We start from the raw sequence: 16,368 nt of genomic DNA on the forward strand, positions 1-16,368 counted from the left end.
TTCTCCAGCCCTGAGGTCACTCTTGCCCCATCTCTTTATAGCAAGTAAGAGATCCAGTCGGTTCTTCTTTCCGGTCTTCCCCAGGCCTGCCTGTGTCTCATCACCCCTTTGCCAACCTGTATTGTTTGCAGCTGCAGTCTAAGTGGCTTCTTTGTTTGATTCTTGCCCCCAGTGAAATCTTGAGTCATCATATTACTGCTTAAATCACATTTTCTCTTATACAAAAAACACTTCAGTTACTTCCTGTGTTATTCACATTAAAAAACAAATTCCTTACAGTCACACGCAGTGCCTTATGGACTCTATCCCTTTTCTGCCCCAGAGCTTAGCTCAGTCATTGCTTACTGATTTGGTTACTAGGCCCCTGCACTGGCCTTTTTATTCTGTGCTCCCTCTGACCCAGGACCCTTGCACTTGGAGTTGCCCATGGCTTCCTAGTCTCCTGCAGGTGTTTGCTCAAAGACCCTATCTAGGACGACTTCAAGAACTTGTGTTTTTGTTATTGTTGTTGTTGTTGTTGTTACAAACCTCCCTCTACCTTTCATCATCCCCCCCTCTTTTCCCCACTTTATCTTTCTCATTGACAATCATGCCATCTAAAGCATTACTTTTAAAAATTATATTTTTTACTCTCAGGCAGAAGCTGCACGGAGGTAAAGAGAGATTCTTGTATGTTTTGTGCAGTTCCATAGCCCTAGACTTGATGGATGAGTTGACTGTTTGTCAGTAAAGGAGCTTGTCCGGTTGGTTGGGGCCAGCTAGCCACAGGTCCTGCAGAGGAAGTGCAGCGAAGACAGCCTTTCCTGCGCTGACCAGCGTCTCTGAAAAGGAAAGTAGTCTTTAGGACACTGCAATTAATTTTTAGGTTCTCTGATGGGTAAATAGTTTGAAAGCACTTAGAACAGTGCCTGGCACATGGTAAGAGCTCTGTAAGTGTTTATTTTAAAAGCAACAAATACTTCATCAAGCATTTTGTGATAAGTAACATTAGCAGAATGTGAACCCAAACCAATAAACCTCAAGAGGTTCAAAGTGGCCCTAATTCTGTAATGGAGAGTTGCTGCATTCGTCACAGAGCTGGGACAGACTGACAACCTTCTAAACTAACAGGAGTAGTCACACACCCTTGCTACACTTTAAGACACAAACTCAGACTATGTACTCAGTGAGATTCCAGATGCAGAGATTTGTGGAATAAACTTTAAAGAATTGTTTTGAACTTGAATCCAAGAAACACGTGGTTTTTGAAAGGATTGCTTCAAAAGTAAGGTCTCCTCAGGAGATTACACAGGAAAGGGCTGGGCACTATATATGTATCTGTTCGATGAACAAACACTTCTCACCAAGTACTTTGTTAGGGGTCAGACCAGCTTTCTAGGATCTCACAAGGAGTGTCACTTCAGACTTAGTGCTGTGACTGAGAAGAGCCTGGCCTAGGTTGTTTCCTCATTCCATTAGGATATCCAAATAAAGAAATCATTTGCTGACCTTTAACATAGTAGAAAAGACTTACCTATTTATCTCCACTCCCTGAGGAAGTTCTATCAATGTGTAAGAAATCAAAGATTGGTGATACAGCCTAGGGTACAAGATGCACAAAACCCTGGGGTTGTTTGTGGGTTGGTTTGTTTTTAATGTAAAACTTTTTTTATTGATTGAGAATTTCATAGATGTATATAATGTATTGTAATCAACTCTACCTTTCATTTTCTCCCCTATAATGCTTCCTCTGTATCTCCCTACCACTAATCCCTCCCAATTTCATGTATTCTCTTAGTGCTACCAACATGTGTGTGGGTTTAGGGTTGTTACTGGAGCATGGATAACCATTCAAGGGCCTCATCCCCAAAGAAAACAGATTCTCCCTTTCTCAGCCATCAGTTGCCAGTAGCTCTTCATCTAGGGGTAGGACTGCCTGATACCTCTCCACTCCATGCTGGGATTTTGTCTGGCTTGATCTTGTGCAGATCTTGTACATGCTGGCAAGAAACTGTAAGAGCATATGTTCACCTGCCAAGTTGTGTCCAGAAAACAGTTTTACTATAGTCATCCACCTCTTCCAACTTTTACAGTCTTTCTGCACCCTCCCCCTAAATGATCCCTGGACCTTGGGAGAGGGGACCTGACATAGATAACCCATTAGAGTTCCTGGGTTTGATTCCAGCACTACAAGAGGAAGAAAGAAAAGGGCATGGACTGTGACTTATAGTTTGGGCTGAATGTTAAAATAGCTACAGAGCTTGGTGTGTGTGTGTGTGTGTGTGTGTGTGTGTGTGTGTGTGTGTGTGTTGGGGGCAGATGTTAAGTCGCAGCTCCATCATTTTCTAATCTGTATAGTGCTGGGCAGGTTATCAAAACTCTGTGCCTCAGTTTCCTCACTTGTAAAATGGGAGTTCATAATGATGCTGTTTTATAGAATGAGAAAGAACCCTTAGAAATCCCATGTATACCAACAATTGTTTCAAATCTCATAGAACATTTTAAAGGAAAAGTTGAAGAAACTCTAGGAGAAATCAAAAGACAGAGATATGGGAAATAGAAACAGTGGAAAAAGGTAACAGAGCAGAGAGAGGCAGGTAGATGGACAAGCGACCACAGTGCTGGCTGAAGCCCGTTCCGAGAAGTGAGGGTCTGTGTGGTTGACAGGGAAGAGGCCCTGTGGAGGGCATGTCACTGAGAAAGTGAGGGTCCCAAGCCCTCCCAGAGAGCAGAAGAGGGTCACGTCCAGAAGACTAAGAACTGAGTGGCAGGGGATAATCACGTTCTAAGCAATGTGGACTCATTCTGGGAGAGCTACCCTAGTTCCGGGAGAGAAAACTGTTTGATTTAGATATATTTGTCACTTCAAAAGATTGCTCTTGTGTGTTCAGCCAAGTAGGGGCTCAACTCTTCTTAGTGGTCTGAACTTTTCCCATCTGCCTTTGTCTGCGAGCACCTATCTTTCTTTTTAAACTAAGGGAAAAGAGTGTTCAATTTACCACCTCCTTCCCTTCCTCCTCCCCCAGTTCCCGGTCCCATTTGTCTCCCTTTCCTGTCCTGCTTCTTCACTCTCCCCCTCCTTTACCTTTGAGCCGTCACACTGCTATGTCTATTTCTGTCTCTCCTTTTCCTTTTTCTTTCTATCCACAGAAGTCTTATGTTTGTCTAATAATTGGCAGGAGAGATCTCTCTCTTTTTTTTTTTTTTTTTTTTTTTTTTTTTGCTTGCTTCTTCAGTGATGAATAGTTGGCGTCAGATCAAAGACAAACCCTGTGGGTTTCTGGCTGCCCAGAAGGGCGGTGCAGCTGGCAAGCATCCCAGCTGCCTGGTGATAGGCATGTGGAAGAGATACCAAGCTCACAGGTCACTGTGTGTGTGTTCGTGTACGTGTGTTTTGCAGGCCAACAGCAGGCTGAAGCAGATCGAGAAGGAATACACTCTGAAGCTTGCCAAATCTTCCCAGGTAAGCATGGGCCAAAGTCACAAAACAAAACAGTAAATCCGAAACACAAAGCAGAAATGAGACCAGCAGAGCAAAGCCTTTGCACTTCAGTGTTAAATCCAAATTCTTGTCAGTTTTTCATGGATTAGTATCATATTTTGATGGATAGATAAATAAAATACATTTTTAATATTTCCATCTTATTAAAATCAGGAACAATTGCGAATATTGAGCCATTTGAACCAACACACACACACACACACACACACACACACACACACACACACAGAGTAAGATGTTGTAAAACCAGCCAGCACGCTTGAACAAGCCCAGGCCGAAAGACATTTCACAAGCAGGGGATACACACCTACATTTGTGATGTAAGCAGGTTGATAACATCTGTACTTTTTTCCTTTTCAATATCCTAACTCGTTGCACCCATGGGCTAGTTGACTAATTCAAAACGACAGCCAGTTCTAGGTTAGCTCGACTGTTGCCCCTTCAGGGGGGTGGGAAAGAAGAAGAATCCGGCCCCCGACTCTGTTGCTAACTCCAGGGTTTTCTCTAAGGAACGCTAACAGTTAAATGCCGCCTCTGCTAGAAGGGCGATGCTTGCGGAACATCTGCTTCGTGAGTTGTTCTGTTTTCCAGTGGCTTCAGTTAGGGAGTCCCAAACCTCTGGAGTTCTGTAAGTTCTGCTAGAACAAGCAAGCACTGTTTACCTTTATTTTGTAGATGGATAACTAAGCCATTTAGTTTTACAGTTTTCATGTCTAATGATTTTAAGTTGGCTTTAGTATCATTGCCTGTGCACAATGGTATGTGAACTGAGATTCATGTTCCATTTTATGAATTGCCTGATAATAGAAGCAACAGAACAAATGGCAATATCCAACATTTCTGGGCACAAGCCTAGTGACTTCATTCAGTCTTCCTCATTGGCTCCATTTTTCCAGTTGAGGGCTGGGGATGGAGCTCAGCAGTAGAGGGCAGAAATCTAAGATCAGAGAGATGAGATCATAGGAGTTAGCAAGTGACTAAGCCAGGACTCAGCCTGGCGCTGACTTCAAAGTGGCAATCCTGACCTTTGACATACCAGCCTGGCCCAATGCTCTACCTTCCTAATACAGCAGAGCTTTGAATGTAGTTATCAGGAAATGTCAATTCTGTGATTATTTCTAAAATGGGCATGTTATATAATTCTCGTGCCATTAAGAGAGGCAGAAGTCTTTGTTTAATTGCATAGTCATATGTGTTTATGTGAGAGATGATTGTAGCTTGGTTGCCATTATTCCAGCCCTTCAGGGAGAGACGTCCTTGTTAATCTGTTGAAAACAATGCTTACAACCAGCTGAAAGAAATCTTAACACTCCCAAATTAAAGTTTAAACAGAAATATGAAAAATCGCAACTTGGCATAATGCTTCTTTTGCTTTGTTTGAAATGGAAGATACAGACAGTGAGCTGGGACCTAGCTAATGAAAATGCTTAGCTAACAAGACTGTAAACAGAAGCCTTAGGTTTACCTGCAGGAATGTGGGAAGAAGCCTGATTAGGTGACATTAAAGCAAATTAAAAGTTAGCATGTAAGAAAGCCAGATCTTGGAGTCCACAGACCTGGGTCGGAATACCAACCAGTCCTACCACTTGTGTGACCTTGAGTGCCTTTGCCTGCCACCTCTGGAATTCGGTTTCCTCATTAGTCAAATGGGAGATCAGTGCTTACCTCTAAAGACGGTTTTAAGTAGTAAGTAAACCAGTGTCCAAAGCACACAGTGCCTTGTGTGTACTAAAACATGCAATAACTGTTAGCAACCCTAGGTGTATGAACATTGCAATAGGAAAAGGAAGAAGGGAGCCAGGGAAAAACCTAGAAGAAAGATGAAATTTTTTCATCAGACACTGTGCTTTCAGGTGTTTAAGAACTGATGAAATTTCTCCACAAATTTGGAAATGTAGAAGCTCACTATTTTTCTTTCAAGACGTTAAGAAGAAGGGCATGGGAAATGAGCAATAACTATCATGCACTGTAATCATTTTATAAACCAAAGAGCAATGCAAGGCCAGAAAAATATGTAGATGTCAAGTGAAGATAGCCTTATACTGATAGTAGTCTCTGTACCCATCTCTGATGCAGTGAGTATTTATAGCCATGAACTGGCATTTGAAAACATCAGTTTACACCACCAGTCACGGCTGAGAAACAGATTACTTTAAATGAACATTTTTAAAAAAAAGAAAAAGAAACATGGCTGTTTCTGCTTCCAGAACGAGTTTGCTGGAATCTCTAATGCATATCTCATCACGCTGGTAAGAGTGCCAGAAGCAAAGTTGCTTCACTGTGTTTATCAGGACTTAAAAACTTTCCTCTCAAGAACAGTGCTAATGTGACTGGATGAGTGATGGGTCCATTAGCACTCAAGAGAGCGGCAGTTTAAATTAGGAAAATATTTGAGATCTTTTCTTCCTATGAAGGAAGTTACTTGACCTTTAAGATCTTATCAAGCTTTGGACCTAGTAGACCATGTGCACTTAACCCTGGGCACACTCAAAGATTGTGCCCGTTATAAGCCTACACAGTCTTCACCGTAACAGCCAGGGAGGCATCATCTCCAGGCATGCTATTTGTCTCAGTCACGTGTTTGTTCTTCTTGTCTGAATATTAGATATTAACCTTGCCTTCTCAGTTTTAACATAGTTTCTAAACTCAGTTCAATTCCCTACTTTTCATTTTCCATAATAAGGTAATACCATTTTGTAAAAATATTCATAGCTAAAGAGGACAGCTGCCAGTTGAACCCACCCACTGCCAATCAATCATTGCCAGTACCCTGGCTAGCTTCCCCTTCATGGTGCACATTCATGCCCATGAAGTATGCCCCATGCCCCCACTGTGTCCAGGGGCCATGCTGAGGGTAGCAAAGGGCTCTGCCTTCCTGTATTTTGTAAGGAACCCCAGTGCCTTCCTGTCCTTTCTAGGTATGGTTTTTATTGGCTATTGAACTTAGAGGAAGAAGTTGAGAAAAGTCTCAAACTGTACCACAATCTGAAAAAAAAAAAACAATAGAAATAAAAGGTGAAATTTAACTTCTATTTTAAATTCTGTAAAGACTTGAAATAAGATCCTAGTGTCTACGCAAAGTTTCATTGCCTAGCAATCATTAGAAACCATTATTGCTTTCATGGATCAGGCTGCTTACAGCACCCTCCCAAAATAGCCCCTGTTGTTTGCCTGAGTGTTAATTTTCCATATCTACATGAAAATGTCCTAATCCACTCCTTACTGTAAATAAATGCAGGGTAAACATTTAGTGACATTTTACTTCATATTCTTTAATTATAATTCTATCCAAACTGGAGGCTCCCAATTATGATTGTATATAACAGATTTCTTTTTTTTCAAAAACTTTTACTATTATGGAAAGGCTAGACTATGTCAATTTATTTTTTTCCCAGTGGTGATTATTTCTTATTTACCATGATAGTTCACTACTTAATTTACCATTATGATTCATTACTTAAATACTTATTGAGTGCTAGTGTTATATGCAATGAGCTAAGGTGAAAAGTTTGTTTTCTTGTACTGCGAAGACCAGTGAATAGATGTAAAGACCCATGCTGTGTTCCTAACCTAAACCATGTTTGCTAGCCTGGTATTCTGATTACTTCTTCATCTGGAATATTTGGAATATTAAGTCTTTTTTTTAGGTAACACAATGTTATCCTACCTACTAAGCAACCTACTTGTCTAGCCATAGTGTTTCACCTCAAATGTTGACATTCCCTTTATAAGTTTTAAAAATTGTTTTCCAAATATAATCTCATTTTCCCCCATGGAAGTCTCATTATCTCTCCCCTAGAGAATATAAAAGCAAGTGTACCTTCCTTGGAGCATCATTTCTAGTTCCTTCCAAAACCTACACTCATTCCTTTTTGTATACATTGTCCAGAATCTTCTATGAGGAAAATCCTGATCTTGAGCCCTTAAAATCATTTAAAATACCTTTAAATATTTTTGTCTTCAATCTTAGCTATAATAACCTCAATCTCACCTTTTTTTTTTTTTTTTTTTTTTTTGAGGCAAGGTCTCATGTAGCCCAAATTAACCTCAAACTCACCCTGGAGCTGAAACTGACCTTGAACTCCTGATCCTCCTGTTTCTACTCAATACTGATTATTTGCTCAGTTCTAGTATTTTTAAATGGAAAATAAATATCTTGTACTCTAAAAGTAGATTCTATGACTGTGGTAGATACTCAAATCTACACACGTGATAAAATTGCAGAGAACTAAACTCACACTAGAGTTAACCTCCCCACTTCTATGAAGTTGTGGCTTACTCAGCTTGAGACACTGAAGTATTAAGCTGTGTTTACTGTTTGGCCCCAGGTTCCTATAAAATATCAATCTTCAAGTTCATGGTAGGTTGAGGAAATCTGGCTTTCTTATCCCTAGCCCCTCTGGCCCTGTAACTAAAAGCTGGTTCTTCTGTGCTTCATTTCTTGACATTTACTATAAGAATTTAACCTTTACTACTTATGGATGAAAGTGCTATGAAATGTAATTGAATGGATGTAACATTTGTTGCATGGAAGCAACATTTAATCAAAATTCTTAAAATAGATGAACAGTATTCTATTCTCAGTAAGTGAATTCCTCCGCTCACAGCAGAGGGTCAATTTAATATTGTCATACTGTTCTTATGAATTTCTTCATCTCAAAATAATCTTAACATTTGACTAAATTTTAAACTTTGAACAGCGAATTTGCACACTAAGGGTGAACACTCCCTGTTTATCCTAACAGTGCTCGGTTTATGTCCATTATGACAACTAATATTTCTATGGCACTTGGCTTTTATGGCCCTCCATATAGTTTCTGTTGCTTTGTTTTTTGATGCTGTGCTCCTGTTCTGTGGGAAACTGAGATCAGGAAAGACAGCTAAGCCCAATGTTTCTCACCCACTGCATCCCACTCACAGAGCTGCATGGTGAGTACTGATACTGTTACAGCATTGTGAACACTGATACTGTTTCTTGTATTAGAGAAACAACCATTTCCTGCTTTCAAAAACAATCCTGGCTGTTGAGATTGAAAGGAAATGGCTGCATCCAAAGCAAGGAAGAGCCACACTCAGAGGGCCCATTTCGTTCCTCATCAGATGTTCATTTGAGAAGGTGGCGGGAACCCTGCCCTGGAGGGAGCTAACTCCTGAGTGTGGAGAGAGCTCCAGGAGTCCCTGTGCAAGGGCACATCTGGGCCAGAATAAACTTTCATGAGTGTGTGCTCTCAGGAAGGAGAGGCCTATTTGGAAGCATGAACTTCTCTTCCATACCAAAATTTTGTTAAAAACAAAATGAAGTTGGCTCCTTAGAACATGAAGCTGACTGTGGGCTTCAATTCTTGCCCATCTCCGTAGCTGGAAATCATCTTCAGCAATGTAAAATGTTTGACTTCTTTGTGTCTGTTTCCTCATTTTAAAGAGGGAGGTAATAATCATACTTATCTCACAGTAGCAAATAATATAAAAACTTCATATCTCAACACAGTTCATAACATTAGTTAATACCCAGAACTTACTATGTGGAACTGGGTGACCATAAAGAGTGAGCATGACCATGAAGAATAAGGGTGGTGCTGCTGCTGGTGAGTGGTGGTGGGTGCTGGTGGTGATGCTGGTGCTGCTGCTGCTGCTGCTGGTGGTGTGGTGGTGTGTGATGCTGGTGCTGGGGCTAGTGCTGCTGGTGTGGTGGTGTGTGATGCTGGTGCTGGGGCTAGTGCTGCTGGTGTGGTGGTGCTGGTGGTGTGGTAGTGGTGGTGAGTGCTGGTGCTGGGGCTAGTGCTGCTGGTGTGGTGGTGTGTGATGCTGGTGCTGGGGCTAGTGCTGCTGGTGTGGTGGTGCTGGTGGTGTGGTAGTGGTGGTGAGTGCTGGTGCTGGGGCTAGTGCTGCTGGTGTGGTGGTGTGTGATGCTGGTGCTGGGGCTAGTGCTGCTGGTGTGGTGGTGCTGGTGGTGTGGTAGTGGTGGTGAGTGCTGGTGCTGGTGGTGATAAGTGGTGGTAGTGGTAGTTGGTGGTGCTGGTGTGTGGTGGGTGGTAGTGATGGTAGTGCTGGTGCTGGTAGCAGTGGTGGTGGGTGGTGGTGTGGTGGTGCTGGTAGTGGTAGGTGGTGGTGGTGGTGATGGGTGAAGGTGGGGGTGGGAATGAGTGGTGGGAGGGGTGGGTGTGGGTGGTAGGGGTGGGTAGGGGTGCTGCTGGTGGTAGTGGTGGTAGTGGGTGGTGGTGGGTGGTGATGGGTGGTAGTAGTGGTGGTGGTGTAGTGGTACAAAGTCTTACTAAAGTCAGACCAGCCTTCCTCACTCTTAACAAGTTTATTTCTCAGTAAAATACCGTCTGATGCTTTTCATTTTTTTTGAAATCACAGATGTTCCTTCTTCTGATGAGTAAATACTGTGGAATGTTAGAGTGGAAATATCTTCCAAATATATTCGGTTCAGCAGTTGTCCACCATTCACAGTTTTATTGTAGGTTTTATTGTGTGGAATTTTGTGCATTAGCCTGAGTGATATGTTAATTGAAAATGTTCAGTTTGTGGAATAGAGTTTTGCCAAATTCATTCTTTTGTTAAGCATAAATACATATAAAATAGATGCCTCTCACTGGAGAATTTGAAGTTACAGCATGCTGTTTTCATTTTAGATCATAGCAGAACTTCAGACAACCATTTCCTCTCTGAAAGAAGAGAGCGGTCGGCAGCAGCTTGCTGCAGAAAGGCGGCTCCAGGATGTTATACAAAAGTTTGAAGATGAGAAGCAGCAGCTGATTAGAGATAATGACCAAGCAATCAAGGTAATCTAAAGACTGCAGTCACCAGTGGTACCAGCTGCTTTAATGTAATTAAAAGGAGGCTGAAATCGCAGCAGTGGGCAGATGAACGCAGGTATCTGGCTTGCTCACACAGCCTGCAGTAATTCCATTCACTGGACTCTCTACCTTTGATGTATCCAGTGACTCAGGCTGACTTCCCTCCAAGAGATCGCATGCCAGCATAAAAAGTCATTTTTGGCAACCCTTACCCATTCATATTGAACAAATATTTGAAAAATACCTCGTCCTTTCTCTTGAGAACTACTTTGGAATTGTCTCTTGAAATTAGAATGTGTGTCTCAGCCCAGTACTGCTGCCTAGCACATTCAGAAGTCAGCTTCCAATTTACATTCTGTTCTTTGTCCCCATCCTTTCATTATGTATTCGCATAATGAGCAATAGCGTGTGTTCCAGGCGTGGAATGCCAGCCATCTGATGGGCTTTGGCTGGTGGTTGCTGCTGAGAACTTTGGTTGTTTCTAAATGGCTTCAGAGAACCATTCACACCTTAACAGCAGCAGAAAACTCCCTGGACCTGATGCTCTAGGTGAGGGCAGTTAGATGTCAAAGCAGCCTTTTCCTTGGCTTCACAGTAGTGGATGTTATTGTAAGTGTCTGCACATGCTGTGTTTCATCTGTGAGGAGCAGCGTCAGGAAACCTTTGTAAATACAGCTAAAAGGAGAACAAATCGTTTTGAAGAACGCCCAGCAAAAGGTGATTTTTCAGTGACTTTGCTATAACAATACTTAAAACATGGAGAGTAATCATACAGAGCAAAGAAAAATAAGTTTGATGTGTGTGTGTGTGTGTGTGTACCTTTTAAGCCTAGATGGTATTGAATAAAATAAAAGGCTTTAAGAGATAAAAAAAAAAAAAAAAAAACTCTTGAGACAAGCACAACCAACCTCCTCACTTTACAGGTGAGGACTTGGGATTTGGTTAATGGCATGTTGCCTGTTTATTTCTATTTGTGACATTTTTTCCCTCCATAGGTTATGAGACAAACAAACAAACAAAAACGAAAATACAATCTGTTTCTTTTTCATATGCTGGCTATTTCACACTGTCTCTCAAGCCCTCTTAGCTTACACAGGCACACTTCGTCTACAGTTGGTGCTCTTGGCCTGGTAACTGTTTCCGTTGCCTGAGCTGAGCTGTGTAGTTTGTTTAAATGGTTTCAGTTACATAAAAGTTTCATTTTAAGTGGATATCTCCTCCACTTATGCCCAAATAACCAAATGGTCATTAATTTCTAATTTTCAAATAAACAAATGGATCCCATTGTATAAGCAAGGGAAGACATGAGTTAGGTTACCCCTAGCAACGGTCACTCCTAGCATTGTTTTTAAAGGATTAAAATTACCTTGAAAGAATTGTAATTAGCACAATTACCTATTTTAAAATACTTATTCTTATAGTTTTAAAACATTTGCATGATAAAAGGGAAAAGCCCTTTAATCATAACTTCAGACCCATCCCAAAACACAGACTGAATTTAAATGATGAGAGTTGATATGTACATAGCATATGCATAAAACGTATGTACTGGAGCTAGCATGATGGCTCAGAGGTTAAGAGCACTGGCTGCTCTTCCAGAGAACCTGGGTTCAATTCCCAGCACCCACATGGTGGCTCATAACCATTTGTGACTCCAGTTCCAAGAGATTCGACACTGTCACACAGACATACAAGCAGGCAAAACACCAATGCACATAATAATAAATATTTTTTTAAAAAGTATGTACCCTATATTTGTGAAATTATTAAGGCCACTCCACATAGTTAAAAGGAAGGTTTATTTTGTGGGGTAACTTACAAGTGAAGGGATAGTTTACAGGGTCTGGGAAAGGCGTGGCATAGTCCTGCGGGGTTCTCTGGAGAACTCTGCTCAGTCTACCTCCAGCGTCCAGGGTCCAGGAACCAAGAGAGCCCATGCATCCAGATCTCGGGTCTTCAGGGTCCTCTCTTGGCCCCGCCTTGTAGGCGTGACAGTTACCGAAGCCTTGATGGGGGTTGGAACTTTCAGATCAAAGCTGGAATGGCTACCCACTACAACCCTATTTTTCCTGATAGTAACAAATTAAAGTTATAATACAGTTAAAAAGCCAAGTGTAGTGGCACACACCTGTAATCTCAGCACTTTTCGGAAGCAGGGGGATCATGAGTTCAAGGCCAAACTGAGCTTTATAGCAAAATCATGTCGGGGGAGTGGGGGAAGCTTATTAATTAAAGAAAAATGGAAATGTAGTAATAGTTGAAATACAATTCAGTTTGGGTTCTGTTACTTAATGTGTAAAGTGAACAGCTTTTTTTTTATCAAAGTTGCTAAAATCATTGATTTGTTATCATTCATTTCCTTGGCTTTTTCCTCTGGCTATATCACACACACACACACACACACACACACACACACACACACACACATTTACACATACACACATACACACACACACACACACACACACACACTAATAGGAATAATAAGTGATAGTCACTCAACAGTGACTCAACTTTGTTCTGAGTTCTCTAACAAATACTTTAATTTATTTTATGTTCCATTACACCCCTTAGCCTTGACCATATTTTTTGTCTGTTTCATTATTCTTTATCATCTGTAACTTTTTGGAAACTCATCACATGAAACTACTGAATTAGCAAATGTCTTGAAATCTGTACGTAAAACCCAAATTACCTCCAGTTCATCTATTCATGTACTACTCAATGCTTTAAAAATACAAAAGGAAGGTACACCCAAAGATAGTCCTGCATTCTTTGGAAAAGGAAACGGCCCTTTAATTTCCCACTGACCTCAACCCCAGCTCCATGCCCAGCACTTAGCTCTCTTGTCATAGATATTTCCAGGAGCGTTTTCTCTCCGTCGCTTAGCTTCAGGCTCTCAGGCAGCCTGCCTGTCCTTAACGGGGAGACAGGCACCTGTGACAGCAGTAGGAGCCTGGTGCATGGCAGTGCTCTTCATTACCCTCACTTCTGGAGGCTTTTCTTCTGGTTCACCATCTTGCTATTCATCACAAGTCCCTGATTCTGAATGGGGTTTTGGAGCAAAAGGTGGAAGAATTCCTTTCTGTTTATTTCATTGGCGCTTGCTGGGTATGTGGAGGCAGTCTCTGTCACCTGATCACTTGTGGCAGCTCTCATGGGCTTCCCCAGCTCATCTCCAGTCCTCTAGCAGCTCGAGAGCCCTTGCAGCTTTCCAGCCTTCTTCTCCGCCTCCTCACTTGCCCCACCTCAGTTTCCCCAGCAGTTCAGGGAATCTTTTTGAGAAAAGGATTTCCTGAGCATAGCAGTGGGGAGACAACACTGAGATTGGACACCCAGTCCAACCCCAGACTGCCTGATAACTGGTGCACAAGGGTCAAGCCCCAGTCTGTCTTCCTTAAGAGCCTAAGCTACTTCACTGTTAGGCTTCCCTCTGGGTCCAAACAGGGCATCCCTGAACATGAATGAAATAACCAAATGTCCAGGTGGAAAGCCTGGCTCCACCCTTCCGTCTGCCTGAATGATGGAACAAATGTAAGAATTTTACATTCTAATGGCACTGAGGGTTCTACACATCCAGATGCAGATACGGGGACATGTGTAGATAATTAGAGAGAGGCAGAGTCACCATGAAGCTCAATTTTCTGGAACCAAGTACATCTGTCCAAAGAAATAGTCAACAATGGTATATAAACAGCAAGGATGCTAATTGTGAAACCTGCTTCCCCGCCCCCCACCACCACTTTCAACTGGATCAGCTGAGCTCTCTCAAACTGAGGACTGAGATTAGAGATGATTGGAACTCAGTGATGTCCGTTCTGAGCTAACTGTGGGTTTCTGTGGGTACTAAAGTCAAGCTGTAGAGAATCTGTGAGGGAGAAAGCAGTCTACAGAATCCACTGAGGGCACCTGTGTACACACTGTAGCGTGGTAAAATACTTGGGATGATAATTTGGCAGTGCCTATCACTAGTAAATGGCTTGGGAGGCCTGCTTAGCCTTTGACCCAATTCTAGAATTCACCCCCAATACAATGATTAAAGTGTCATACTTGCTTTAGTCATGAAATGCTTGGCCACGGTATTGAGTTTCTGTTCTGTGCCAGGCACCTGTGACATCAGCATTCTCTGTCTCCACCCCATCTCTCACCAGAGGAAGTAAACTGAAACCCTGTCAGAGGAGGTTGTGTATGCATATTGAAGACGTTCACAAGATGCTCTGCTAGGAAAGTAAATAAAAATGTCTATCAAAAGAAGAATACAATTACATATCAGAGTTTGACTTCTACATATCTCTGAAAAGTGGATTTGTAGTGATTTTATTTTTATTTTATTTTATATGTATGGGTGTTTTGCATGTACATGTTTCTATGCAGCACATGCCTGTCTGGTATCCACATAGGCCAGAAGAGTGAGGGCATCAGATCCCCTAGGACTAGAATTACAGGAGTGTGTACATGTACCAGGTGCTGGGAATCAAACCTGGGTCCTCTGGAAAAACAAGTACTCTTAACCACCGAGCCATCTCTCCAGCCTGTGGATTTTCTTGATGTATTTGAATTATAGCATCACTATTTAAAAACAATTAAATATTTGCTGGTTTATCTCATTTCTACATTTAAAGTCATTAAAGCTTGTAGAAGGGATTATCCCTGGGGCTGAGAGAGGGGTCAGTGGATAAAGGCACTCACATCAAGCCTGGCAACCTGAGTTCTGCTCCCCAGAACCCACACCATGGAAGTCGTCTCATGCCAAATGGACAGCCTTGCTTCTACACATGCACCATGGTTCATGCCTTCCAAAAAGAAATGGATGAATGTAATATTTTAAAAGAAAGGATTATCTCAGATAAACACCCAAATGCAACTCAACTTGATGGCTTAGAGGAACAACTTTATTATATTCTTGTAGTTCTTAGAATCAAGAGTTGGGCAGGGGCAGCTGAGAGGCTCTTTTGCACCCAGTGCATCACTGGATTTCATTTAGGAGAAAGCTTAACTGAGGCTGAAATGTCTGAGATGGTTACAGAGCCTCCTTAACAAAGAGAAGTGGGCCTTCAGAGATGTGATGAAGAGCCTGCATTTGACATGAAGCTGCACTAGGAAGATGCAGAATCACTCCCACCACATTCTGCTGGCTGACCAGGACAGGTCACCAGACCAACACTGAACCAAGGCCAAAGAAGTAGACCCTCTTCCCCAATGAGGATGGCAGAGATTATATGAGCAAGGTAAATCCATCACAGTAATCTATGGGGAATGAATGAAGTTTAGGATGAGTGTGCATTGTTGACATGAGCACTACCATGTTCCAGACCCCAAAGACTCAGACAATGGGATGACAAGGGCTTCCCCTGGTCCCAGTACAGATGTTGGTAGTGTGGACAGATAGCATCCACCACTGCTTCCTCCTCCCAGATGACTGCAGCCCAAGACTGTTCCCTACAGAGACCCCCTCCCAACACCAGCTAACCTGCCTCCTCCTTCAGCTGCATAATAAAACCACCTGCTGGATCAGCTGTGTGATAAACTCTGTTTCCCAGCTGCTGACGTGCCTCCATCAAAGTACACGGCCCAGCCAACCCCAGCTCTTCAGTATGTGTGTCTGTCTCCTTTTACTCCCCATCACAAGTCAGGTCAGTGCCCAAGTTGTTCAGGTCCCAGCAGCCATTCCTTGACTAATAGTGAAAAGGCTTCTGTCCCCACAGTCTGAAGTCTATATTGATAATGTCACAATAAAGTTACACCTTTCCTTCGTAATTTTACTTTTTAGAGTAAATCTATTCTGTAGTTGGTTTTTTTTAAAATTTTTAAAAAATATTTATTATTTATTACAGTGTTCTGTCTGTGTATATCCCTGCAGGCCAGAAGGGGCACCAGATCTTATTACAGATGGTTGTGAGCCACCATGTGGTTGCTGGGAATTGAACTCAGGACCTCTGCAAGAGCATCCAGTGCTCTTAACCTCTGACCCATCTCTCCAGCCCTATTCTGTAGTTTTATAAAAATATAAAATAACATATGCTCAAGACATTCTTTAGAATTTATTTTAAAAGATAAAAGTTTTTTGGGTCATCCCAAAAGTTACTA

General features: G+C 42.0%; 1 protein-coding gene across 1 annotated transcript in view; it reads left to right on the forward strand.

Moving 5' to 3' along the window:
* Cep112 (centrosomal protein 112) overlaps nucleotides 1–16,368 on the forward strand; it is a 423,208-nt gene that overhangs the window by 325,741 nt on the left and 81,099 nt on the right. The window contains exon 22 of the mRNA XM_059272022.1: nucleotides 10,117–10,266. Coding sequence (XP_059128005.1) covers nucleotides 10,117–10,266 — 150 coding nt within the window. The remainder of the gene's footprint in view (nucleotides 1–10,116; nucleotides 10,267–16,368) is intronic.

The sequence above is a fragment of the Peromyscus eremicus genome, chromosome 8a (assembly GCF_949786415.1).
Source record: "Peromyscus eremicus chromosome 8a, PerEre_H2_v1, whole genome shotgun sequence".
In the NCBI taxonomy this organism is placed as follows: domain Eukaryota; kingdom Metazoa; phylum Chordata; class Mammalia; order Rodentia; family Cricetidae; genus Peromyscus; species Peromyscus eremicus.